This window comes from Cygnus atratus, chromosome 18 (genome assembly GCF_013377495.2).
Source record: "Cygnus atratus isolate AKBS03 ecotype Queensland, Australia chromosome 18, CAtr_DNAZoo_HiC_assembly, whole genome shotgun sequence".
Classification (NCBI taxonomy): domain Eukaryota; kingdom Metazoa; phylum Chordata; class Aves; order Anseriformes; family Anatidae; genus Cygnus; species Cygnus atratus.
In genome coordinates, this window is record NC_066379.1 from 9,831,624 (window position 1) to 9,859,302 (window position 27,679).

Below are 27,679 nucleotides of genomic sequence, written 5' to 3' on the forward strand. Positions count from 1 at the left end.
ATTTGTGAGACAAATAAATACTATGTACATATGTACCACAGGGTCAGAGACACTGGCTCATCACCAAAATCTAATACAAAGGAAATCTTCAGCTTTAAACCCTTTTAAGGCTTTGACGTTATTTAAAATTAAAACAAAGGATCAAGAACTAAACAGACACGTTTCGGATTAGGAACTACATTATTTGGGGGCAAATATAGAAGTTTCTTCTAATGTGACTTAAACTTGATTAAATTATGATTTCAAATGAATATTATTTTATTCTAAGAGCTATAATTACACAATAACCTGAATATAAATGAGTTCTGTAAGCTTAAAATATGATGAGAGATGACAGCACTTAAACTCACCAATTGTCTTAAAAGTTAAATTGGTAAAACTGTTTCCTAGATTTGAAGACAGAATTAACAGCTTCAGCTGTGGAATATTCTACCTAAAAATAGAATATTAGCTAGTATAAATGGAGCATTCTGTAGCAAATTTCTGAGCCATTTTGCAGACAAACTGAGTTTCGACAATAATCTTATGGATTTAACTACCTTGCAACTAAATTCATGTAAATGAAGGTGACAAAAATAAATCACAGCAGGAGCAGACCACGGGAATTTTTCCACATACAAGACACTTACTAATTAGTAACACAAAGTGGTAATAATACAGAAATAAAAACTTATTTGCTCTATTCACATCAGAACGTAATCACTGCATTTCTTTCAGTTTCCTGAAATGATTCTTCTGAGATTGCCTTTTTTGGCAAGTAAACTCTTTTCACCCAACATCTTACATATGGTCACCACAAAGCAGGCCACAGTGTATAGCTTTTATTACCACCACTACTGAATTCAGAATAATAAATGTTTAATGCCATAGCACTCTTGGAGTAAGTGACTTGCAGGATAACTTACAAAAAGGAAAGAAAAAAAATTACATGAGAGCATTAAGTGCCAGTATTAAAACAACATATCACAGAGAATGCAGAGTCCAGTCAAAATTTGCAACAACCAACACCTCTGAGAGTGCTAACAGCAGTGAAACAAGGTGTCTTAAATCTTGTTTTTAATTTCTTCTAAAATTTCATAAAAGGAATACGTAAGCCTGTAAAATAATCCACTGCTACTGTCAAGGAGGAAGAAGTCTGAGAGGACAGGGGCAGCTCACGCTCATCCAGCACGATCTGCACAGAAGCAAACGTGCCAAGTCCCAAGGAGAGATTATCTGGTACCAAGATGAGGCTGGCAGTATCAACAATCCTCAGTTAATTATTTCTAAAGAGTAATAATTAATGTCTGGGGGAGGTGGAGTGGTTGCTCCAGATCTTCCGAAGCAAGACATGCAAAGTTCTACCACTTCCAACAAGACGACACTTCCCTTGGCAGAGGTGTTCTGCAGGGAAAAGTGAGAAATTCCCCTCACAAGCTAAAAATGGCATGGCTCTGAAATGCCAGTTCCCAAATGTTCTAAGTATTTTATTTAAATAGGAGAAACAAAGTAAATTGCAGGTATAATAAGTATATACTTGTATATGCTTATAAGTAGTTTACCTACAAGTATATATGTAAATAAATAGCGATAGGACAAGGGGTAATGCTTCAAACTAAAAGAAGGTGGGTTTAGATTAGATGTAAGGAAGAAATTCTTCACTATGAGGGTGGTGAGGCCCTGGCCCAGGCAGAAGCTGTGGGTGCCCCATCCCTGGAGGTGCCCAGGGCCAGGCTGGGAGGCTTTGGGCAGCCTGGGCTGGGTCAGGGGGTGGGACGAGATGGGATTTAAGGTCCTTCCAACCCAAACCATTCTAGGATTCTAGGACTCTATGATAATGCTAATTTTTCAAATTGTTACCTGGGGACTGTTCTTAACAGAATATAGGCAAGGAATAAACTGCCCAGCTGCTGGCCCCACAACAGAGAGGGTGCCCCCCTGCAGCTCCCCCGGCCTCATCCCTCCGCTGCCCATCAGGGAACGATCACGTTTCAGCAGCAGTGCCTGAAGGAATTCATAATATTGGGGGTTCATACCACGCTAATCTTCCATTACCATGAAGTATTTCAGACACATCCAGCACTTGCAGCAATGGGTCTGACTTACTGCACAGCACCGGGTTGCTCAGAGAAGCTCCTACCCTGCAGAGCAACACAGCACAGGGCACACGAAACACATCCTGCTCCTGCACAGAGCGCCCTGCAAACGGTGCTGGACTTTTCCTACTCCGCATGTCATGGAAGTTACTCTTCTGTGTAAGGTATCTGGAAATAAAAGGCTGTAATGTAACACATGGGGCAGGGGTTTCTAGGTCGTTTTCAACCCATATAGCTAACTGGTGAAGCTCAGAGTACAATTTGTTGGGAATAAGAAAAGAAAATGAATCTGATGAAGTCTTCCGGGAGAAGATGCAAGTGGCATGGAATTTCATTATAAATTGATTTCTGATTATAATATTGAATAAACTTAACATTTAAAGAATCAAAAGAACTGCTTCAGGATACACTGCTAAAATATTTTTGCGTATGCTAAAATGACAACTAGGGGCAAAGCAAAATAATAGGATCTGAGCATCCTGCCGTTTACTAATTACAGCTTTGATGCAAGTAGTCTTTAATGAAATATCACTAAGCACTCTTCACTTATTGCTAATAATAAAATACCAGTAACTGAAAAGAAAAAAAAACAGCCCACACCTAAGGCCTTGCTGAAGACTCAACGAGAATTAGAAGGAAATACTTCATTTCAAATAAGATCCAAGTTGTGAAAACGCGGTGAGACAAAAACTGAATTTTTTCAAATACTTGCAAAACACCATCCTGTGGAAGTTTTAGTTCCTTGGAACACATCCTTTCCTGCAGCTTGCCATTCAGCGTTCGAAAAACACGGGAGACCTTTAGCGAGGCATGCAGGCAGCTGCCACCCGCTGCTGGGAGCGGGATGCCCGGCAGCACCCAGCTCCCCGTTCATGTCCCTCGCCCTTTGCCAAGGTTCCTCCTGCTCCCTCTTCTCCTCTTCCTGTTTCTCATCGCCTTCTCCTACGTTTCCACATGCCTGTCCTGATGGCAGGAATTCAGGGCAGGTAAACCCTGCCAGGCACAAATCCCTGCCAGGCTGGGAGAGGAGCAAAGAGAAGAGAAGAAAATCCCTTATACAAGTTCCACCCCAGGAGCTGCGCCAGGGGCAGGGCATTTCTGGCCCCACTGCCCCACTCCAGCACAGCCCTGCCACACGTCTGCCCCCCCCAGTACACCCTGTGTGCTCTCCCGCCAGCTTGAGGGCCACCGAAGCAGTGTCAGACCCGAACAGAGGTCAAAGGAGCTGCTCTGGGTATGACGATGAAAAAGTCATGCCAGGATGAAAGAAGCAATGTCAAGGTGAGCAAGCTATTCCATGCGTGAGAGGGTTTGTAGCCACGTTGGAGTCTGTATTTTTAATACATCTTTCTCATTCCATCGGTTTCAAATAAGGAAACATCCCAAAGATGGTGATAGCATGCTGAATTTGTTGCTATCCACTACTATAAATAGTTTTTCCAGGCTTTTTAAGACACAGCTGTACCAAGTTTCTACCAGAAAGAAAATGAAAATCGTACAGACATTGATTTGCTGCATCATTGTCTGTTCCACAAAGGCTGTGGCAGTACCCATCACCATCCCATTTTTTCCGAAGACACACTGGTCACACATTGCAACCTTATTATCTGCAAAAGATGGAATGCCATCTGCAACGAGCTTTTAAAAAGCTTCTTCTTTGAAAACAGAACCCAGCCCTGATAACAAGATTCTGAGAGCATGACTGGATAAAATTTGCCTTAACCATGGCCCAAAAACAGTGCCATGCTCTACAAGAAGGAGTCTAAATTTTGGAAATAGAGTGCAAATAACAGTGACTTAACCATAAATTTACCTCTTCAGCCCTTGCATGAGGCCTCTCAGCTGCAATTTAACAATGCTGGCATGGCAGACACTGCTGGGGTACAAAATGATGTGCAAAAACTCTTAGACCCGCACAGATTTCCTCAGTGAGATCCTGAAAGGGACTAGAAAAAAGGGAGCAGTGCACTGACTTCCCAACCTAAATACATAAAATCTTAACTAAGAAATCAGAATATAAGTTCACACCTGTCAAGCAAGTGATAAAATGACAATGTTGGAGCAGTGACAAGCTGGGGTCTGGCATGGGCAGGGTTGTTGCAGTTTACAGAAACTCATCACAGAACTGAATTAGTGCCAGATAAACGGATGATCCCAGGGACAGATTACTCCAGAGCAAGCAGCCATGGAGAAAGGGATACATTATACATCTGTTCTCCTTTCAACAGCACTTCACTCGCGCAGCATCCTGCAGAAGGCAAAGGAGGTTTAGAAGAGAATACACTTCCCTGTCAGAAAGCTGGATGGAAGAGGGAGATAACTCCTTCAGGTAAGGCAAATAAATTATAACAATGATTCCTCAGTGAAAGGCAACGTGAAGTGACCCTGCTTCTAGACAGTGACCTCCTCTGGAATATTTGGCTTTGGCTCCCCCAAAACACACCACAGAATAAAGAGCAAGGGCGAAGGCAGGAGGGGCTGGAAGCAGGCAGCGCTACTCCGAGCTGCCCTGCTCTGTCCCAGACTGCCTCAGCCCTTCAGTGCTCAAACTCTTCAGGACAAAGATCCTGGTAAAAACAAACACATCTTTGCACAAGGCGTTGTGCTTGCGCTCATAAACAAAGTGTCTGTTACACATTTATCTCACGTCCTTGATTCTGGCAGAACCTATCACCCGAGCACTGCTAAGTTTCACTGTTTTATGGGTGGAACAAATATTACTCTAACACTTAAACGAGACATAACGCAGTTGGATTTTCAGTGATTTTCAAGAATCTTGAATGAAGACAGAAATGCAGAGTTACTAGGTAAAGACAACGTTTAGGAAACCAGAGATACTTTCAACTCACAGAGTGCCATTAGCATGTTATGATCTGCAAGTGCACATGCACAAAGAAAGCTGAAGGGTATGCACACACAGGTTCTCGTTTATTAACAAGAACTAGAACTTCTGGATCTCTGATAATCTGATGCCTTTTAAACATATCAGGAATCTGTAAGTTATAAGTTATGTTATCAGAAACCTCAGTATTTTCCTCAAGAGAACGTATGCAGATTTTTTTTTTAACCCTAAAGGAAAACACCATCTCCACAAACTGTTCTTATCAGGGAAATAATCTGGAATTAGAAAAAAAAATCCAATGGTTTAGTGCACTCTGCTACAGAAGACAGAGAGTTTCCCATCAACACAAAAGCCCTTTTGGACACAGCTGTTCTGAAGCCAAGGAAGCTTTGACATTTTAAGTTGTTCAATAGAAGCTCTGGGCTAACTGGTCTCATGAGACAACTTACCGAATAAGATATTCCGAGAGGTTTCCACATCCTAACTCAACTTCAAAGTACTTCACATTTTAAAACCAGCAGTGCCTAATTTTAGGACTATTACACAGACGCTGCACATGTTCAACAATAACCAGCGTTCTACCTCTGCTAAGCCCAAGTCCAAAAGATGCATTAGCAGAAGATTTTTTTCTACTCTCAGCCTGTGAACTTTTGGAAGGATTCATTACCAAGAGTGATGAAAGAAAATGGCTTTTTATGCTGGATTAGCAAGGAATACAGCACTCATTATCTTTCAGCACCTTGCAAAGCATGGGTGCTGTAACTGCCACTGGAGGAGCGATGCTCCCAGCATCTATGCAGAGCACGAGGCTGCAGCAAAGGGAAGATGCTGGGGATGCTTGTATCAGGGCCACAGGACAGGAGGCTTCAGAACTGGGACACGCTGTTACAAAACACTTGGGGCACCAGGTTTTAAGAGCACACCTTGAGAACCGTCTTCATGGCAACATGGATTATGCCATTAGAACAAATTAACAAAATACCAAAGGTGAGGGTTAAGGAAATGTTAAAGGGTTGAATCGCAGTCCTAAGGCTGTCCTTTTAATGCAGAAATTAAGACTATGTTCCTTCAAAAATAAGGAGGCAACATAGTGAGGCTGAGACTAAATGAAGAATTCCAAGCACCTAAAAACTGCAAGCTTTAACTCTCGGGAAGCCACAGATGCATTTCAGGCTCCTGTCCCCCGACTTGCACACAGGAAGATTTCGATCTGACAGAAACCCAAGCAAATCACAGAATTCACTGGGGTGATTGTCAGAGAACAAAACAATTGGAGAGAAACCACAGGAGCCCAACTCCAAGCAGGTCTGCTCAGGTTTCTGACGAACTCACTCACATGGACCACACTTTGCTGTCCAGCACAGCTGGTACTAAAGCCGTTCCCCACTCTAGCAAGGTTTTTCCCATCCTATTTCACAAAAGACTTAAACATATTTCCAACAGATGCGTTTTGTACTCCAGTAATTTAGTGATATTTCCTGGTGACTGGTTAACACAAAAGCTGGAGCTGGTTGATCCAAAGGCTGCATCTGTTACCCTGCATCTCACCATCAGGTCAGAATGGATTTCTGACAGCTGAAAGAGAGATCACAGAACAAATAAAAGTCTCTGTTTTTAAGCCTTAACCTAGGCATAAATAGTTTGCCTGCGCAACAAGAACTAGAATGAAGTGATCTGTATTTCCAAAATAGCCTGAAATGGGAAAAAAATAAATAAAAACATTTTCTTATCAATATTACAGATAGCACATACAAAAAAAATAAAAATACTTCCTGATCACTTTCTCAAGCAAGGTCATTCACTTTCCCATCACCTGTTCCATTTCCTCTTATTTTTATTAACTGCACACAGCAAGATATGGAAGAACTCATTCTCCCTGACACTCACCAGCAACTACAGACCCAACTTGGTCTAAGGAGCAAGTTCCTCCCTCCACAAAACACATCAGCCAAGCCTTCCTCACACACAACCCAACAGCACTACGGGGAAGTTGTGTCTTAAGTGGTGAGGACTTCCTTGCCAAGAACAAATTGCAAGTATATTGTATTCTGCTCCATTGACAACTATTTTTAAATGAGGGAAAATGCAAACAAATAGGCATCTTGGAATCGTTAGGTCTGGCAGATCTCTGTTTGCTGAGAAACGGTGTAGGGTTTTCCTAACAAGATTAACACAGTGTAGCGTGGTAGCAATTATACACCACCTACTTAGGCACAACACGGGGTAGCTGAAGGAGCCAAGTCCAGGACAAACCACCAGCTCTGCCTCTTCAAGTCGTGCTCAGCAGTGGCCCTGGGGACTACGCATGCACTGAGCACAACAGAAACTGTGGAAAAGAGCAGGATGGGACACGCTAGCTGGGACATGGCAGCAAGCCCGTCCCCAAAGGCCAGGCTTTGTGCTTTGATAGACAGCTGAACTCTGAAGAACAGCACGCCCAGGTGATTTCACCCAGAGGTTTTAGGCATTGTATGTGCGCAGGGGACAAAGCCATCCTATGAGTTACTTCTGAAGTAAGGGTTGTATCTTCTCCTGGCTGGTTCTTCATTGCTGTTAGGGGAGAGGTGTGTATAATGAGAACTGCTGTGCCTGGTCAGCAAGTTGGTCGCTCTCTCCTGATGGGGAATGTATTTTATCCAATGAATCTTTCAGATGGAGGTTACAGCTCTGCCCTTACAGACAGGCATAACTAGCATAATGTAAATTATATTGATTATTTATGTGACATAATATTTTGAAGTAAAATTAAGAGACTATAATGCTAGTAAATTAAAATTTGAATACCAGGTCATGCAAATAATTTCCACTTCAGAAAAAAAATATATGGAAATTATAGGATAACCTGTCCACATACCAGCACATGTGGGTTACTAAACATTCTGTAAAAAGGGAGTCTTGCTTTACTAAATATTAACACAGAATTCTGTGTAATACAAGGCTTTGGTTATTCAGAAGATCTCTGCACAACAAATAAAAATAAGTACTAAAGCCTATAGTGGTAACTGCAGATTAAGGTCAGATCCCAATAGGTGTTCCATATAGAACAACGGAATAGATAGATGTTCTATTGACTGTGATACTGATCCACTCACATAAAGCAGCTTGGAAGATCCAGGCTTTAAAATATTAAGGGGAACATTTATTAGCTCAACATGAATGCGATCCTGCGCTGTTATAAAGAGTCCGACTGCAGGACTGATGTGAATTGTGCTTTGGAAGTCCTGGAAATACATCAGTTATGCTGCCCGCTGGCCAACCTAGTTTCCATTTTCTACACTTCACATTTGATGGTTCTAAAATTAAACCCTGCTGATTTTATCACCAATTTACTCTTCATTTTGCCATGTTAGATGTCAAATGATCCGTACGTCTGACACTGCCCTTTTAATTATTACAACAAAAGCCTAAAGATGATACCATACACACGCACGCACACCCTTCAAAGGCTCAGTGAAACACAGGCAACGAGAATTCAAAGGTCAATATTTGCATAAATTGTACAAAAGCCAAGAAAGAACAAGATTTATTAAAAATCAAATTCTCTATTAAGTTCTACAGTTAGTATTCTTCTAATGTATTGATTTAAATCACAAAATAAGCTTCATGGAGAGTGTTTAGGACTTCATTAAAATTTACTGAGCATATTTATCAATGCTGTCTGCAGAAAGCTTGTTTATAAAAACCTGCATAAACCCAATTAGACCTCCCCAATACGCTAATGATGTATGATGAAGTCTCTTATTCCCTTCATCCATCTTCAGTTACACATTTACTTAAATAATCAATACTCCAAAGTTATGACACGTCCATAAATTCATGGCCTCGCATCAATGAATTTGTTCACTAAATGTCTTCTAACATGAAGGCAGTAACATTAACCTGGCCACCCACATTTCATCATACAGCTGTCAGGATTCAAAAGCACTTAAGATGACAGTAGCAGTAAAAAGCCTTGGGACTTTCGTGTCCCAGTATGCCCATTACAGCAACTGGGTACTTTAAATACTGGAGCTGTAGTTGCAGCAGATGAGTGCAAATGTGCACAACACCACAGACCCAGAGAGAAGTTTAAGGCATGGGCGGCAAACAAAAATCAAAGATCTTCTAGAGAAACCAGGAAAGGGATGCAGTGGTGACAAAGATATGTCTTCCCAATACAGAAATCTCCTTTATCAGGCATTTTGCAGTGTTCTTATTATGTTTTCTACTCTATTACTGATAATAATAATAATAAAAGAAAAAAACTATTTCATTATATCTGTCCCAGGTACTAAGGCAGCCTGCCATATTCTGTTCTGCAGATTTTCAGAAGTACTCTGAACCTAAGGTACCTTCTTGTCTTAGGGATACTTGTTATATAGTAGTCAAACCCGCAGAAATTATGTAAAGCAGTTGCTTTCACCAAATGCAAATACAAAATACACAAAATCATGAATAAAATACAACCCTTAAATGTTTGTAACATAATGCACTTGAATACTAAAATGAAAATTACACCTGGCCTTGTAGCAGTACCAATAATACACAAACTACAGTTCTGGTTTTGAAAAAAGTTCAGCCAAGCAAACCCGTGCTTGAGCTTAATTAAATGAACAGAACTTCATAGAGTCATCAAAACTGAACTGTTCCTCGTTACACAGCCCCAGGAAGCTGAAGCAGGACTCGAGTTTTGCAGAAATCTTAGCAATAAGCTTCACTGCCTTCTGCAAGTCGGCAAGGGCAGGCATCAGCTTTACAGCCTACAAGATGTGTCAGGCACCTGGTACCTAAGGCAGAACAAAACACTCGGAAGAAGTATTTGGAGAAACAATTGGCAGCAGCATACATAATAGCAGAGAGTAAAGTCATCTAATACGATAGGATGCTGTGCAGTTGACATGGTGACTATACGATCTTGTAGGAAACAACGCCGCTAAGAAGAATGTTTAAAACATACCCACTTGCATTTTAAAGCTCTCTTTAGAAACTGTGTTGTGGGACAATGCTCCTTTTAGAGGCAAATCAGGAATACTACTGCACAGGCAATTCAGAAACTAACAGAGAACCTAAGTCAAATTCAGGGGCTTGTTAGGTTGATTTCTATTAATTTTATAAGAATCTGGAATAGGAGAAAATCAAGATACCCAGAAGCTGCCACCAACTAGCAGGATGTCATCTTCAGACACACAGAAATCCTCTGTGGATCAAAGGGGGATACATCACCCTTTAAACACTTCCAAACCAGAAATGCCTCAGGTACAATTCTACCTATGTTCCACGTACAGCTTAACACATCAATAAGACAAAAAAATCCCTAAGACAACAGCAACAAAAACCCACCACTACCTCTCTAAGCCACAGAACAGCTCTGAGTAATACGCTCAGTTCTCAGGGACATCCCCAGGGTTCTCCCAATGAGGTTCCTTCCTCCATCCCTTTCACCCAGAGATCCCATCACCTCCGGCTGGATGCTGGCTCCTAGCCGGGGACATCAGCCCCATGGGCAGCAGAATGGGGCGAAGAAAGAGGCAGGCACTGGACAGCCAGAGGTACCCGAAGACAGGACGCCAAAAACCTCTGTGCACGGGGAATTTTGCAACGGACAGGGAAACAGTGAAACTGCAAAGACATTTAACTCCGAAAGCAATTACAAGGGGGAGTGTTTTGCACTTGCCAGAAGTTAGTTTCGGCTTATCTGCAGAGGGAAGATAAGCACGCAGACCACGATTGTTTCCTAAGATTTAGTGTTAAATTGAGAAAATCTCAAGATCAACCCACTGAAATACTAACATACACAACAGCTGACCACAAGATAAGGCTTCTTCCTGCACTCTTCACCAAAATGTAAAAGTTACCAATGCTTTAACATTAACAAGACCAATTCCTCAAGACAACAATGTTTTGAAGTGGATTCCGGCAGACGTGCTGGTGAGTAAAGGGCAAAATAGAAACCCGACAGGCTGAAAGTTGAAAGAAGAAGCTTCCTCCAAACAAACATTTTTCATGTTTTGTTTAATCAAGAACTAAAATAACACATTTATCACACATTCTGGGGAAGCTAAAATGCTATTAATTTTAAATGAAAATGAGGAGTGAAATATTTGTGCTTTGGAAAGAGTGACAGAGAACCATTGAACACAGGAAAGTTCAAAGCTCTTCAAAATGAGAATGTCTACCCTCCATCCATACCCTGTAGCATGTACTTTTCCCACGTTTAACACTAAAATAACGAAGCACAGTATCTGATCCAATCTGAGTTACTATTTAATTTTTAACATACACCAAGTAGACACACTCATGTAAATTATTAGTGCTTTTGAAATGCAAGCATAAGGAAGGCTAATTTCAAAACATCAGATTTATGCAGATTTATAACTTGACAACTGTTAATTAAATTGTTACTAATATTCACTATTCATTACTCTATCATTTTAAGGATCACTTGGAGGAAAATTTTCAGAAATATTATCTTTATAAAATTTTGCTGCAGAATAAAAATTGCAACTTCCAATGCAATCAGAAGCCTCATTTACCTACATGCAAATGTTTACAAGATATCCAATAATTAATAGCTTTATACAATTCTTTTGATTAAAACCAAAGAAAAGAGGAGTGATGGCTGCAATACTATTTTAAAATTACATTTCTGGTGTTTTGAAGATGGGTAATTTTCTTAACAAAAAGCAAGAAAAATTAAGAAAACAACCTGACAATTATTACATGAGGTAAATGAACGGGTAATACAAGCTGAGTTGACCATTGTCCCTTCACAGACACCCTTCTGACAGCGTCAACAGTCTATACACGTGACTGTAAATGATGAGAAAATATTCATGTAATTATAATTAAATCAAATAAAATCAAATTATAATTCAAAGATCAAAGTAAATAAGACTGAAACCCACCGAGAGATACATGTGCATGCGTTAGGCTTGCAAGGTAACTGTAACAAATGGCATTCATGGAAGGCAATATTCACAAAAAGGTGCAACTGAGAGGTTCACAGCTGATAACCGCCTCCCAAGCACTCTAGAGCCCTACACAACCTCATCACACAGCACTCCAACTTGCAGCATCTACAAGAACTACAAACACGTAAAGGTGGTTCCTGTTACCCACTACACACAAGTCATTTCTCAGACTTTTATGCCTTCTACTGCAGAGGTAAAAGCTGGGGAATAGAGCCTGAAGTATTAATTATATAACTTACTATTTTCACCCTTCACCTTGAAGAGAAACAATCCCCCCCAGACACACACACAAAATAAAAATAAATAAATAAATAAATCTCAATGCATCTCAAGAGGGAAATCTGTTTTCTTCATCGTTCTGCAACTCTCTTTCCAACATTTCATTAAATTCCGCTCATGGCATAAGTCATTTACATTTGCAAAAATCTTGTATAAAATTAACACCATATGTGGCTGCGTAGCAGCAGTTGATGTGTAGTATTACACTCAAACACGAGGAAAAATAAAGAATATGCCAAACTTTATCTTCCCCAGGTCTCAAACTGGTTTATCTGTCAACTCTGAATGAGCTATCACTCCCACTTGTTTAATTAGAAGCTGAAGAGCTTCACAGAACTGCACCCAGGGCACTGGAACAGTCAGTTTCTTTTAACTGGAACACACTGCTGGGATATCGAACAAATTCAAGTAAACAAACCAAAACTTCACATGTCAGAAGTGTGGGAAGGGTGAAGATGTTTCTGCCCTTGAAATGTAACACAAGAGGAAAAAAAATGAAACAAAAAACTTTTGCTGCAAGATAAAATGTAATTATGTTCCAAGTATTAAGAAATTTTCTAGAAAAAAAAAAAAGTAGTACAATGGCATCTTTCTCTACTTTACTGTCATGGTCTACATTGAATGAATTGTGTATTCAGTGAATTGTGTATCGTACACTTATTTTTATTTGATGCATAGATTTTTTTTTATTATTTGTGTGTGTGTGGCATGCATGACTGCAGTAACAGGGAATCTTCCCTTTTCTGAGGAAGGCACCTACAGACCTTTTTCTAGAGCAGCGATGCTCAGAGGCAACAGACCTGCACAGAAAACAACTGCCAGAAGCATAACGTATACATCTCCATTAATTAGCAATTAATACTCTCATGGGAACAGTTTTGTAGAGGGAAACACTGCTAGAGCACCCACACCACCAGTGTTCCAGGGGTGTTGCAGTGGATTAGCCACAGTGTGACCCAGCAGGCCCTTTAGCACCTGGAGGACATTAGACATGCTCCTACAACACAGCTTTCTCTTTGGTTTCCCCAAAAAGTGCTCCAAGCCACCCAGTGCTATCAGCTGGGGCAGAGTCTGCAGGGACGACAGGGATGCACCTTTCCAGCATCTTTCCTGGCCCAAACCAGTGCTCCTCGTGTAACCACACTTGTCGGGACTCAGGAGTTTTATCTACATCTGTCACTGCTGTTCTCAGTAAAAACTTGGAACATGGGTAATTTTTCCAAGATCTGTCAGAGTTCAACAGGAACAGAATCGCGACTTACACTCAGGCAATTAACAGGCCCATGTTTCCTCACAATATGGGACATATGTTGCAAGGGGAAGGAAAGGGACAGCTGAAGGAGGGGAAGAATAGATAAATAAAAGCTGACAAGACAAACGCATAACAAGCATCTTATCTCTGTGCCTGTAATCTGCATGTCAGATTAAGTGCAGATCATTAAAATTATTGTCCTTTGAGAAGGAGTCCACAGACTGAGGGAAGAAGGCCAATGGGAAGGACAAAGCTGGCCAGAGGAATGATGGAAACAATCTGTGTACAAACACAATTTGTGCTCCCAGTTTGGTTGTTGTTTTCAGTTTTCTTTTGTTGTTTGTTTTGCTCTCGGGTTCCATTGTTGAACAGATACCTCCAAGTTAAATGCATGAAAATATATTAAAAAGTCAGCTGCTTTAAGTATATCATAGTCTCCCTCTCCAAAGAATTCATGCTGACCTTTAAGCTACGCAGAAAGCATCAGCAGCCATGGACTCGTAACAACTTCCATGGAATTCATTTCTCAGTCTCAGGCTTATCGAAACCTTAGATAATGTAAACTGTAGCACATGAGTAATTACTAGAAAGAGCACACAGCAAAACACACATTGTTCAAACCGCGGTCGGTAATACCCGCTCTTACCATAGAAATGATAATGATACCAGAGAAACAGCTCCGGCATAGAGAGGGGAACTTTGTAGCTTATCCACCCTTGGCAAAAACATTTGCAAGTAAGGAAGACAGAAAATATTTTTATGGGAAGTAGCACAGCAATGTAACACATTTTTCTTTATTAACTTTTCTTTTGTTGTTGCAAAGAAAACCGAATGTAGTGAAATGAACAAGAAACTGTTGGGGGAACACAAATAGCAGGATGGGAAACTAAGAACTAAGCCTTGACCTATCCACAATAAAGAATTAATTATGCTGCTTCCCCTACAAGCCTGCTATAACAGAATTGAGAATTAATAAAAACTGTATATGTAAACCAGGTCACAGGTGTTCAGGTTTCATCGGTTTAAGTCTTCAGACCACAGATACAGCATTAAAAATGAGGTCTGGACACACGCCCCCACAAGATCTTTAATACAACATTTTGAATGAAAACAGATTTTAAAAGGAGGAGGCACAGGTGGGTTCTTTGGTCTTTTCAGTGTAGAAGAGAGGTCAAGAACCAGCAGATTAAAAAAAAAAAAAAAGGGAAGGGGAAGCGGAATCAACCACTTATTTAATGCACAAGTGCTACGATATTTGCAAGGACAGTAAAAAAAAGACTAAAATCCAACCTTTTCCATCTCTATTGAAGTAGTTACGATGGATGTGTAACTAGCCTAGCACCAGCTGCATGAGGAAATGCACCTAGCATGATACAGGCTGTCCCAAAAAGCTTGCTATAGCTACTTCAGTTAAAATCCAACATTCATTAAGAGATATTATGAAAATAAATTGAAAGAATGAAGATAGAACAAAATTGGAAAGAGCAATACTTACGCAGATTAGCTAAATATAATCAGCTGCTTTAACTGATTTCTCTAATTTCTATTTACATAAATTAGAAAATGCATGTGAACCTCTCCCTTGGCCAATTATTATCCTCAAGCCAAACATACTTCAGAGCTGGACTAGAGCAAAACACTGCACTTCAGTAGATGCTGCAGAAATCACGTGAGAGAGGGAAATTGTGCAGTTAACGACTACAAATCTTGAATGTTTGGGAGAGGATTAACAGCAGGCCCTTGAGCAGGAGTTCATTACATTTGTATTACTGCAGCTAAATATATTTTCATCTCAAGGAACTTTCTGGGCCTTCAGTTCCAAACTTAAATCAGTCTCAGAATATACGTGAATACATGTTCTTCCACATACTTTCTTCAAATCCTAGTGAATCATTATTAGCTGTGCTCTGCTCACTGAAAAAAAAAAAAAGATACAAAAACAATACAAAAGCCAAACCAAAAAACCCACAAAATTTTCTTAGAAATCAAACCAAAAGGAACAAATATAGATTCTACTCAGGATGTAACAATGAGTATCGAAACAAAAATGAAGCCAAAATTTAACTTAAAAGCTTGCTTAATTTGAAGTCTGATTTCTTACAAGAGGAATGTTCGTACTGTGGCAGACTCAGAAAAACGTTTTAGATGATTCCATTTTTCACATTTCCCTTGCAGTGTTTCCAGGTGCATGTTAGAAGAAAGCTTTCAGTGCCCCTGACAGCTTGCTGTTCTGCTTGACAACTGAAGAAATCCAAACAAAGCCATAACTCTCTTCAAGAGTCTTACCTTCATGTTTTCACTACCACAAAGACAATCAACAGAAAAACAAACCAGCAGAAAAACAAACCAGCAGAATACGAGATCTTGTTTCAAAAGCACAGTATTTTAGAACAGTTTATGTTTGTATAAACTGACTGTAAAACACAAATTTCAACAAGCGGCAACAACAGCAAAATGTATCCTACAAATAGGAGTAAGGAAGAAAAATATACCTAGGAGAAAGTTAATCCAGCTCTTTCAAGTTCATTTTCAAACTCACACCTTACCAAAGATGGGCTCTGAACTTTTCCACTGATACTTCTTGACTACAAACCCTCTCTCTGACAAACAAATTTCCTATCATATCAAAACGCAACAGAATTCTGCAGTCTCCCCATGAAATAACATACTGCAATTTAGTTGTACACCCAAGTGGCAACTCTGAATGTCTATTTGCTGGTATATACAGTAGTTACATTAGAAAACTCACATTAAGAAAGAAAAACTACTTAGGACCTGGACCGTCTCTTGCTAAGCAATTGCACAGTAATAATGCAATTGTATCCTGAACCTCTGCTACATCAAGGGCATTAAAAGCCATACCAAAATTGAATTTGCTGTCCTTTGCTAATTTATGGGGATCCCGTAATAATAAAATTAAAAAAAAAAAAAAAAGTTTTGCAAAGCTTTTTAACATAATAAATGGAAATTTTTCTCTTTGACTCCACAGGACACATTTAAAGGTTCTTGCTTAATGCTGAAGCTGAACGCTACATCAGAAACACAGGCATGGAAATCAGAAAATATAAAAGGATTACATATAACTGAAAACATGTTCCAAGGCTCAAAGCAAGCCCAAATGAAAAAGTATTAATGGCTAAAAAATATCATTAAGGATTAAAATCTAAGTTTCAACTTTAAAAAAAAATACGTACAAAGATATTTTATTTCAAGGGTGTGGTTTCAAAATAACATTTGAACTGCATTTGACACTTTTTTTAAAGAAGATTTTAAAATATATAAAAGCATACCATGCTAGCTGCAATATTTAATAATGCATAAGCACTAAGTTAGGTAAAAGAATCTCATCAAATCATGAACTGCTGGCACAAATATTTGTAAAATAACTGCAGTTTCTTAAGAATAAGGCACGGCCTCCCCTCAAGCACAGTGTGGGTACAAAAAGGATGTGGAGATGCTTGGATGCATCCAGAGGAGGACAACGAAGCCAGCGAAGGGCTGGAAGGCATGTCCTGAGAGGAGAGGCCGAGGGCTCTCGGCTTGTCTGGGCCAGAGGCCAGGAGGCCGAGAGGAGGCCTCATTGCTCCCTGCAATCCCCGTAGGTCCCTTCCAACTGAACTACTCTATTCTAGAAGAGTCGAGTACCACTTAATTTCAGTGCATTATAATTACAGACCTTTCCTCTTCCCTTTGGTAACACAGACCAGAGGAACGTAAAGCAACTTTGGAAATAACAAAACCACCCACCTCTGAAACCTGCCTGGTGTCAAGTTTCTGTCTAGCGGGAGATTTAACAACAGTCTTGAAAACAGAGCTGAAACAGCTTCTTACAATGGAAACTCTGACAAACCAAGGACTTCAGCTATATCACGAACTGTCACTGTAATATTTTTTCCTTTCCCTCATGTCATACTGAAATTTCCATTATGTTCTTTCATTTGCCTTTCTTTTCTGTAAAGGTAGCAAACTAAAAAGCTAGGGTTTCCTGTTTGTTTGTTTGTTTTGCAACCTGCCTTCTAGTTTCACACAGGTTTATTTAATTCTTCACATGCTCACTGACTTCAATCATTACATTTATCCTTTCAGCTTTACCTGGTGACTTCCTAAATGAAGCTTCAGAAAACTGAAGGGAAAGTTTGATTCAGCTGTTTATCGTGGAATTTTTATTTTTTCAAGACTATCATCCCAGGAGCGTGAATGCTCTTTGATTACAATCAAATATAATGAATGAGAATTTCAGAAAAACAAACAAATGAAAGAACCCAAATCATCACTTCCTGGACTTATTAGTTAAGACACATAACTTATCAGTGCAACACCAATAAGTTGCTACAAATTATCATAAAACTTGGAATTAAAACCAGCCATATTTCTTATAGATTTTGACTGTGCAAGAATACAGAGAAAAAACACTGGAGTGCAACATCCTCCATTAAAGAGAAACTGCAGAAGCTTACTCTCATAAGGACAGAAGTCAGGTTAGAACTTATTTAGTTTCCTGAAAAACATCACTTCTGAAGCATTAAAAATAATAATAATGCATTAAAAAAAAAAAAAGTAGGCAGATCTATTGCTTTCATTCTTGCTTATGTTTCCTCATTTGGGAAGATGAGACTGGATTAAAATTTTTAGCTAGCTTCACAAAGATTAGTACTTATCAGACAAAACTATTCCTCCATTGCTACAGTTACAACAGTAGAAGGAATTCCAGCCACAGAGGACCAAATTCTGGAAATGAACTGCCACACTAAATCTGGCAGGGGACTGCATGCACCATGAGCCACTAGCTGCCTGATGAGAAGAGGGAGGAAAGTCAGCACTGTGCAAATTACAAAACATAAGAAAGATAACTGTATAATTTAAACACAGCTCCAACTATTTTCTATATACCAATGGAAATCTCTAATGAACATCTAAATAATTCCTTAGCCAGAAACCACTCAGCCATCCTGAATGGGATTCAGCAGGAAATGCAACTCCATTATAACGGAGGACCACAGACTGACCCACATAGTACTGCTCTGAAGTGGTGAGTAGCAAAAAAAAATGGAGGATATTCACAGAATTTCATAGTAACATTTTGGAACAGAGACAAAATTGCGCGCAAGATTCGTGGTAAAACCGTGGTTGCATTCCTACCATGCCTTAACAAGGCACGCAACATTTTCACTGTATGTATTAGCCATGCCCCACAGTCGCTCTACGAGTCTCTACTTGAAGAAAGAAAAATATATTGCAACATCTTTGAAAGGCACCTCATCTACATTCGGTTTCACAAAGGTTTAACTTCAGGAAGTACCAACTAACATCAATTTTCACAAAAATACCACAGAATCCATAATTTCATCAACTAATAAGTAAATACAACATTCAGGATAGTCAAATACACTCTAAAGCATTAGCAAATGACCATTAAAACATGTAATGAAGGAAACAAGCAAAAGGTGAGCTAATGCATACACAAGGTACACCTGCAGGTGAAGAGGGAGGGAAGAAGGTGAGGGAAGAGAAGGGACAGCAAAAAGCCTCATCAGTAAGCATGTAACATAGAAAAGGAAGAACAATACTTGGGTGTGGTTATTTTACAATTAAACAGTGAATAATGATAGGAATTTGGCAATAGCACAGAATATGTGAGATTACAGTAGTTCATGTTCTGGTTTGCATGCATATAGTTATCTTCCACTGTATCAGTTTTCAGTTTCTCAAGGTTAGTAGAATTTATTAAATTGGTGATTTTTTTTTGGTGGCTTTGTATTTATTTTTTTGTAATTGAATATTACATTAACAGAGAAAAATGCTGCCTGTCCTAAAATGTAATTCAAACCAAAGGTCCTCCTAAATATACAACGTATGAAAATTAAAAACAGGGAGTTTGGGTTATGAAAGGAAGCCATATGACTAAAAAGTGAATCCATTTTCCAAGACACCCACACAGACGAGAGCTTCTGATGTGAAAAAATGGTCTCTGCAAAAGCTAAATTGTACAGATTATTTTCATGAAAAGTTAGAAGCTGCACTATATGCAGATTATATGATATTTACTGTGAGGAGATTTAAGAAAGATAACATCTTTTTATTTGCATTATCACAATGACTTGATTGTTCACTGTATACAATATAAATACCAATAGTTATTTAATTGAATAATTGTCTTCCTTTAAAATTTACACAGGCAAAGATGCCTGCATAGATTTTCCAGGCTTGTTTCCTTCCTGCTGCAGGCAAGTTTTGGCTACCTTCAGAGTAAGATGCAACAAAGCGTACTAGCCAACAAAGCGTTTGTGGCTTACCTTGGCACTGAAATCCTTGTTTCCCAAATCCCCTGCATAGAAAAAGAAAATAAAAAAAACACCTGTCTTAGTATGTTTAGTTAACATTTCCTTTCACTGATCTATAACAACGTAGAAATAGTTTATTATTAAATTCCTTTAGATTTTGCTAAAATAGCAACAGATTTAAAAATGTATACCACAGAACAGCCCACCCATTGCAAAGCAGAGAACAATAGCTGTCACCGGCTACGTAATTCCAGCTTCTGGCAACAATTTTTTTTATTATTATTATTTCACAAGCTATTTTGGATCTACAATTATTATTAACTGGGATTATCGCATAATATTTCAACTCGCTTAATGCCAGATCTATACTTAACAGCAATATAAAATAACCCAAGCTCCAGAGAAGACCTAGGAAACAAACACGACAGTTTCTAGTCCCAATTTTAGCGATGCACACCAGTGCCTCAGCCTGTTGTACGGAACAGAGGCAGGTTAAAGAAGTTGCTTGTTTCAATATAAGTGAGACAACGGACCCACTGGTTTCATACTGGTTATTCTTCCAGCTTACTTCCTTCATTTCCCTAACAACCATGCACGCAGTCCTTCCCCAGTGAATACAGCCACACACCCGTGTCCGAAATGCTCTCCAAAGTTACAACACCTGCAGCAAATTGCCCCATTGTTGCTTGTGTTTATTTGTTTACCTTTAAACATTCAACATTCTCTTTCCACAAAAATAAATGTTTGGAGTATCTGACCTATAAACGTTTCTCTGCGTTTTCCCTCTTTGTAGGATGTTTTTCATCTGGAGAGCTGGAGCTGCTTACGCCAAGAGAGAAACCCACCAGAGGCAGATACCGCAGGAGCCAGGCAGGAGGCTGCTCGCAGTTAACACACAGTCTAATTAGGAACTTTGTTGAAGTGATTTTTAAGAAGTTTATCCATTTTCCCACTTTTTTATTAATTTATTTAGAGAAGAGACAAACTCTTTACTACGCTGTTACATCAGGTGGAAAGGGATGTTATACAGCTTCACATTTTTTCTAAATTCCTATTGAAAAGATGCCCAGGTACTGTTATAGATAGGCCCAAACTCAGAAACCCAGAAGAAATACAACGTTGCTTGCTTACTTGGCAGCCTGCAACTCTACCCTAATGTCACTCTGTTGCTATTATCACTTGTCTTCACACAAGTAACAGGCAAGGGTGCAAATGCAATTGTGGGACAACAGAACTAAGAACACGAAACAGGCTTTAGGTCGTTTGTCTTGTTTGTTTTTTCTTTTTAGACGGTCTCTGTTGTAAAGGGCATTGCTATGGTATCTGCTCCAACAGTCCCGCCAGCCCTTTGTGTCCGAGCTGAGCGCCCCCAGGTCAGCGGGGAGCAGCACCCCACTCCCTGGGCAGGAGCAATGTGTTTTAAGGAAAAGGTTTGGGAAATACAGCAGCACTTCAGAAACCAATCAGGTAGTTTAAGAAGACCGAGAGGCACGGAATTATTTCAGTAAATATTACATGGTCAAGTGCAATCCAAGAAAAAAGTCTCTCTGCACAGTTCATTGAAAGGCTGTTTTTACTATTCCTTATACCTTAAAGCATATGTTAATAGCCACGTGTCGTTCTGTAAATAGATGAAGCATTTTTCACGGTGCATGGCACTTATTCAAGACCTGTCTGTCTTCAGCCGGGGAACCGAAACAAGTTTCAGAGCTGTCACATGCTCCTTTGATGAATGCTCGGAGCTTCCTAGCCTCACTAGCAGGAAAGGGCTAGAGCACAGCTCCTCTTGCCACCTGTCAGTGACAGGATATCCTTTCACTTTCAAACCCATCCTGTTGTCAGGTGCCTTTTCTCACCGCGGCCCTTGGCTTTGTTTTTTATTGTGCCACTTGTCGCCGCAGACAAGAAGCCCGCTGCGTTCCCACACCTGCAGCGCAGCCTACTCTGGATTCATTTTGAGGCACTTTCCCAAGGTGCCTAACTTTTCCAACGCTGAACTTCGCTTTTTTATTTTTTTTCCTCCAAATATGAAAAAAAAAAACAAACCAAGGAAATAAAAGCAAAGAAGTCGTCCTGTTTCTTCCTTGTTTCTTCTACAGGCGCCCAGTCCTTACTCTCCCCCTTACTCCTCAAATCCATTTGAAGCGTTTCAGGAGCAGGCACAGCCTTCCCTTGGGCGTGCAGAGGGAAGGAAACTCCAGAGGGCAGGCACAGGGCTGTGCCCAGGCGCATGAGCACACGCGGGGCGCGCTCCCCGGCCGGCTGCAGCCCCCCCAGCCCCTCGGCGGGCTGCGGCCACCCCGGGGCGGCAGCGGGCCCCCACCCCCTCGGGCACAGGGCCCGGCCGGGAGGTGCTGTGCTGTGCCGGGCCGGGAGGTGCTGCGCCCGGCCGGCTGAGCGAGGTGGGTGGCTATAGGAAGAGTTTTCCTCCCTCCCTCCCCGCCCTCGCTCCGGCTGCAGGCTTTTTTTTTTTTTTTTTTTTTTTTTGACTCGGGACGACGGCGGAGGGCGGCGGGGGCGGCACCGTGCGCCCCCCATGCCGGGATGTGACGGGGGGCACGGAGCGGTGCCAAGGTGAAGGCAGGGAGCACGGCGGGGGGCACCCCCAAACACCGGGACCGGCCCCCCCCCGAGGGGTTCAGCTCCACTCCCAGCACCCGGTGGTGGTGGCGGGGGGGGCTCGGAGCCGCCCGGGAGGAAAACGGCGCTGCCCGGGGACGGGGGCACCGGGGGGCTCCGGAGGGGAGGAAGAGGAGGGAGGGAGAAAGGCGGCCGCCCCCAGCGGGAGCCCCGGAGCGCGGCGGGGAAGGAGGGAAGGGAGCCTCACCAGATGAAGTCGGTGCAGTGGCTGCAGAAGGTGGGCTGCTTGAAGAACCGCGCGATGAATTTGTGCTCCTTCACCTCGTGCACGTTCTTCTGCCTCAGGGCTCCCTTGCGAGCGAAGCGCCGAGCAGCGTCCGGGGCCGCGGCAGGCTCAGAGCCCGGGAACACGTCGGCCATAGCGCCTTCCTCCTCCTCCGCCGCCGCCGCCGTCCGCCCCGTCCGGCGGCCGCCGAGCCTCTGGCCCCGGCCCCGGCCCCGGCGGTGGGCGCTGCCTCCCGCTCCTGCCTGACGTCGGAGCGGGGCGTAGGGAGCGGGAGGAGGATCCCGGCCCCGGGCCCCGCCGCCTCCTGCTCCGCCCGCGGGGGCAGAGCGAGCCCGGGGCGGGGCGGCACCGGGATGGGGGGGGGGGGGGGTTGCGCCGGCACCTGCTGCGGGGCTGCCTGCCTGCACGCACAGTGCACACTGCTCACCCATTGCACGACCCCCCCCCCCCCCCCCGACACCGACACCCCTCCCCAGCAGCGGCCCTTTCCCCTCCCGCAGCCCCCAGGGGCGCACTGCCCCCAGGCCCCGTTACCCCCACCTCGCCCCGCAGGCAGCCCCCATCTCCTGCTGCAGCCCCCCGTGCCCAACTCTTCGCCTGTGGCTGCCTGCACAGCACGTGGTGCTCAGGAATCCTTGGTCCCTTTGCCTTGCACACCCAGTGCTCACACGTCGCTGGACGTGGAAATGTGACCTGCACCTGGCGTGCAGCCAGTGTTTCATACACCCAGGAAAACAGCGCATCAGGCATGGCTGCGTGGGCCTGAAACTGCACCGTACGCGCTAAACAAAGAGAACGAGTCCTAAACATCCCTTCTTCTAATAAATACCATTCCCACGGCCACAAGTTTTCACTAGGGAGAAGGGATGCCCAATAAAAGTTCCCCCACCGCACTGCACACCCATACTTCTGTGTAAGTATGTGTCATATCTGTTATTTCACAAGAACGAAAGAAGGCTAATTAACTTGAGTCTTGCTGATGGGAGAAGGTGTGCACATGCATTCACCACAGAACAGAAATTACTCGTTACACGTTATCTGTCCCATTCCTAATTTTCAAACCCAGCTTTCTGGGTGCAGCCCGGATGAACTGGTATGGCCGTGGCCCGTCTCCAAGTAACTGGCACAGGGATAGACCTGCTTTTTTTCTAAGCTTATGGAATCAGCCCATATGCCCTATAAGCTGTTGCCATATGCCCTTCCTTCATAGATTCCTATTTTGGAAGCAACTATTTTCAAATTTGATAGGAAATGCAACACAATAGAATGATTTTTCATTTGGTTTCTACCTATCATGCACAGACGTTTCAAATCCCTTATTCCTCTTCAGAGGGAATGGATTTTTCTTGTCTTAATTAACTTATGCCAAAGCATGAGGAGCACTAAGAAACATTTTGTACTCTCATTAAGTGCTCTATCAAGAAATACGGAATGTATTTATTTCCCTTCCTTTAGTGCAGTGTTACAAACAGAGCTACCGAAACTGGAGAATCCGCCTGAATTAGAGAACTCCCATTGCACCGGGTTTGGGGGAGTCTGTACATTTTGTAGTTCCTTACAATCTCACAAACCTGCTGAATCATTTTGGATTCCAGTTGCTTTCCCTGGAGTGACTCCAGTCAAGATTCATTCACTGAAACACTGGCGCGTGTCCCAGGCTCCTATTTCCAGCACCTGCTGATCGCCTCGTTAGGCCCCGGGGAAAAGCCAAACCCTGCCGGTCGTGACACTGCGAGATCACGCTGGGATCACTTTGCCTCTGTAAAGCAATCAGTTTATGTCAAACCCTACTAACTATTTGTACATTTTGAACAGGCACCTGAGGCAAGGGAAAAAGTCCCTTGTGTGTGCACAGCAGCCCTCAGGTAACTAGGTATACTGCTTTGACACTGTAACCTTCTCTTGATGTGTGTAAGGTGTAACTCTCCTGACTATTGCATTTGGATGAACACCTCTTACGCAATGTTTTTATGTATGGATATCTGTAAATATACGTATTCATCTTTAAACATCAAGAAGTTTTCACTATACCCAGGACACATCCACGGTGACCTATAACAGGATGCCACGTCCCATTCGCCAGACAATTTCGGTACATGCTGTCCTAACAGCAGCATCCTCTTGCTGGGAGGCTTTCAATCGCCTCAACACCCATTTTTCTTTCTGAATTCAGGTCCTGTGGGTGATACAGGAACTCACGCTTCCTCTGCTGATTACTGGAGGAGAGATGCCTGCCAGCCCTTCCCGAGCGCGCACATTCCCAGCAGCAGCCCCTGCCTTGCCCTTCTGCTTAGGGTAGTGTTTGCAATTTGTTTCTGAGTCAGGCCATCTGGACAAGGAGTCAGCGTTATCACTGTTTGTGTTCAGGCATACACGCGGTTATTTAATCAGAGTACCAGCTTTTCGAGCAAGCAGCTCTCAGAATTCCCGACTCCAAAGCACGGTTTATGGGGTCATCTGATAACAAGTTTACTCCTGTATGAATATTGGGTAACATCCTACAGAGTTCATCCCCGCTGGAAGTTCCCATTGGACAGGGTATGAATTCTCTGAAGAATTCAGATGACTGCTGAAACACACAGCTCCTCTAGTCCTGTCTATATTTGCATCAATGTCATCCCCGCTCTGTAAGGACAAGCACCTGTGTCCATTTTCAAAGTGGTTTCTTAGAGTATTTCTGCTGCCTATGAACTGCCTTCTCTTTTTACTCATTTGCTGGATCAGTGTGCTATTGCCTATGTGACTTTCTGATCAAAAAGCAGTAAAAAGATGTCTCTTCCCTAAACAAAAAGGGCCGGAATTGTTCTGTCCTGATTTATGGGCTCTGCACAGCATCAGATTAACTCAAAGACAAAGCCAAGAACACCTTCACCAGTGTCTTAGGCAGTTGTAGCTCTGTTTTATTATTTCCTGCTTGTGAGAAGTATTCAACAAACTGGAATCACTTCCTGCTGGAGACCTATGAGGAAGTTCACAACCTAATTTCTCCCTATATTTCAAAACAAATTACAACCACTTCCTTTTCTAGAGAGTTATCAGAACAGTAGCTATTTTCTGAACCCCTTTTAGGAAGGGCTACTTAATCATTGCAAACATGTTGTCTAAAAATGATTTGCTTCATCCAGTCTCATCTTTCAAATGAATTTCCACACAGCTTATGAGACATTTGTATTGGCAACTATTGTGGGAGAACTATTTGCCATAAAGAGATCAATATCAATCATGAGTTTCCACTAAAATTCATGATTCAGTCAAATTTCAAAGTCAGGTTTTGCTGTTTCTTTTTCCGTACAACACATTCTTTGTTTCTCCCTTTGAAATCTATAGAGTTTAGTTTTGAAGCTCCCTTTCTCAAGTCTGTTTGCCACGTTTTGACCAATAGCTGTTAATTAGGACATTATGTCCACTACATCTATAGGTTTTCCAGACCCTATTACACATTCCCCACCAAAATCATTATTCTTATTCAGTTGCTTTGGTAATGATGTACTCCAAGTTTTCCCAAAACTCAGAAAAAGGTAGGATGTGGTAACCTAAACACGTGTGAGCGTTAGTTTGCCTGTTACTGGAGTGGTGAGAAGGAGGTAGAAATATTTTGTTTCTTCCTATATCAGCACTGGTATCTGTGTCTTTCTGCCTCTGTGCATGTAGAGTCTGTACACCTCCATGTCTTTCTGTACTTAGACAGATTCTCTTTTCTGCCTTTTTCCCCTCAAAGTTCCTCATGCTGTAGGTTTGGAAGTACTGGATCAGTAGACAGATTTTATTATTAAAGTATTCCATGTGACAGCTTGCTCACACATGCTAGTACTAATGCGAAGGTTTGAGCATGCATTAAAACAGTCAGGAAGAAGGTGAAGCATAGAAAGTCTTATGAGAAATGGAATTTCACAGAAAGCATACTTCTTAAAAATTCAGGACAAAAAATGGTATGTGATATAAGCGATCATTTGCCAGGGATGAAATTGCAATTCATCGATACACCCTAATTAGCAAAGTCCTACTTTCCTTGCTACCTGTTAGACGGTACCGTTATTTCAACTGGTGTTTCCTTGAAAGTGGTGCAAAACCCTGTCATACAGATAGCTGGCAGCTGCCTGTGAATTCTCCTCGCAGCAACCCTCCATAGAATTGGAAATAAATGGCTGGTGATATTTTATCCTCAATGTTCTGTATATCATTTTTTTAATATATCAATGTTCTCATCAGAATACTGAGTGACAACCTATTGTTTTCTTTTCTCATATCTCAGGTGTATTAGAAGCATGCTGAAATATCTCCTACTTATAGAGCCGAATCAGAGCTTGAGGCTGTTACATGCTGAAGTGTGATGGGGGTCCTTTGGGACGTTTCATGGGTTTTTGTCTTTCTAGATTGTATAAATAAAAATTTCTGCCTCAGCTGGAATATTTGCTATCATTGTTGTTTTGCAGATTTTGGCCTTCCCACCAGTAGTCTCTCTGGAAAATTACGAATATCACATCCAAAAAGTAATTCACATTCTTTTGAGTGCATCAGAACAATTCTCTTGTGTAGGCAAATTTTCAGTCTTCAACCGTACACACACACAAAAAAGGCAGAAAGACTCAGACTTTGAAATACAAACAAAGCACTCAAACCATGTGGAAAAGAACAAACCTCTCTTGTACTAGCTAAACAAGAGCGCCTCTATTACTTTGTTTAGAGAACCATGGCACACCGGTTCAAAGGAAACAAAGTAGGTGGTTCTTGCCATGGACAATCGGCCCCTGAAATCCCTTGCCCAGAAGAACCAAGCACAAGGACCAGTGGTGCTGCAAGCAGCTTACAGGGGGCTCGGGGGGAGCAAATCTCTGGAAGGGACAGATGTTGGTGTTGCTAACCACGGGCCACAGCTGGCTCTGAAAACTCCCTAACCTGAAAGTGGTCAGAAACTGAAATTCTTAGGAGGAAGCGTCGTATCGCTTGCCTTGTTCTCGCTTCTTCTGCGGTGTGCACCTGTGGCCACCGTTGGAGACAAAATGCTCGGTTAGATGGGCCCTGCCTGCACCAGTAATACCATTTTCTGAGTGTCATTTTCATCTTAAATTAAATACATATATATTTTTACTTTATCCCTGCAGATGAAAAGTTATCCTCAAAATCCTGTATTTTC

The 27,679-nt window shown here is 41.9% G+C and overlaps 1 protein-coding gene and 1 long non-coding RNA gene across 4 annotated transcripts in view; one reads left to right on the forward strand and one right to left on the reverse strand.

Annotated features, from left to right (window-relative positions):
• The window catches only part of PRKCA (protein kinase C alpha), a 154,793-nt gene extending 131,994 nt beyond the window's left edge, over positions 1–22,799 (reverse strand). For 2 of the 3 annotated variants that reach the window (XM_035558680.2, XM_035558679.2), the window contains exons 1-2: positions 22,507–22,799; positions 19,692–19,723 (exon numbers count right to left, since the gene is read on the reverse strand). In XM_035558680.2, the coding sequence (XP_035414573.1) occupies positions 19,692–19,723; positions 22,507–22,679 (205 nt within the window). In that variant the 5' untranslated portion in view covers positions 22,680–22,799. The remainder of the gene's footprint in view (positions 1–19,691; positions 19,724–22,506) is intronic. The other variant, XM_035558681.2, reaches the window with a different exon arrangement.
• LOC126913518 (uncharacterized) lies at positions 21,951–26,871 on the forward strand. Its single transcript, XR_007708966.1, has 3 exons — positions 21,951–22,081; positions 24,719–24,840; positions 26,798–26,871. It is a non-coding gene; the product is annotated as an uncharacterized LOC126913518 (long non-coding RNA).
• Positions 26,872–27,679: the final 808 nt, after the last annotated feature.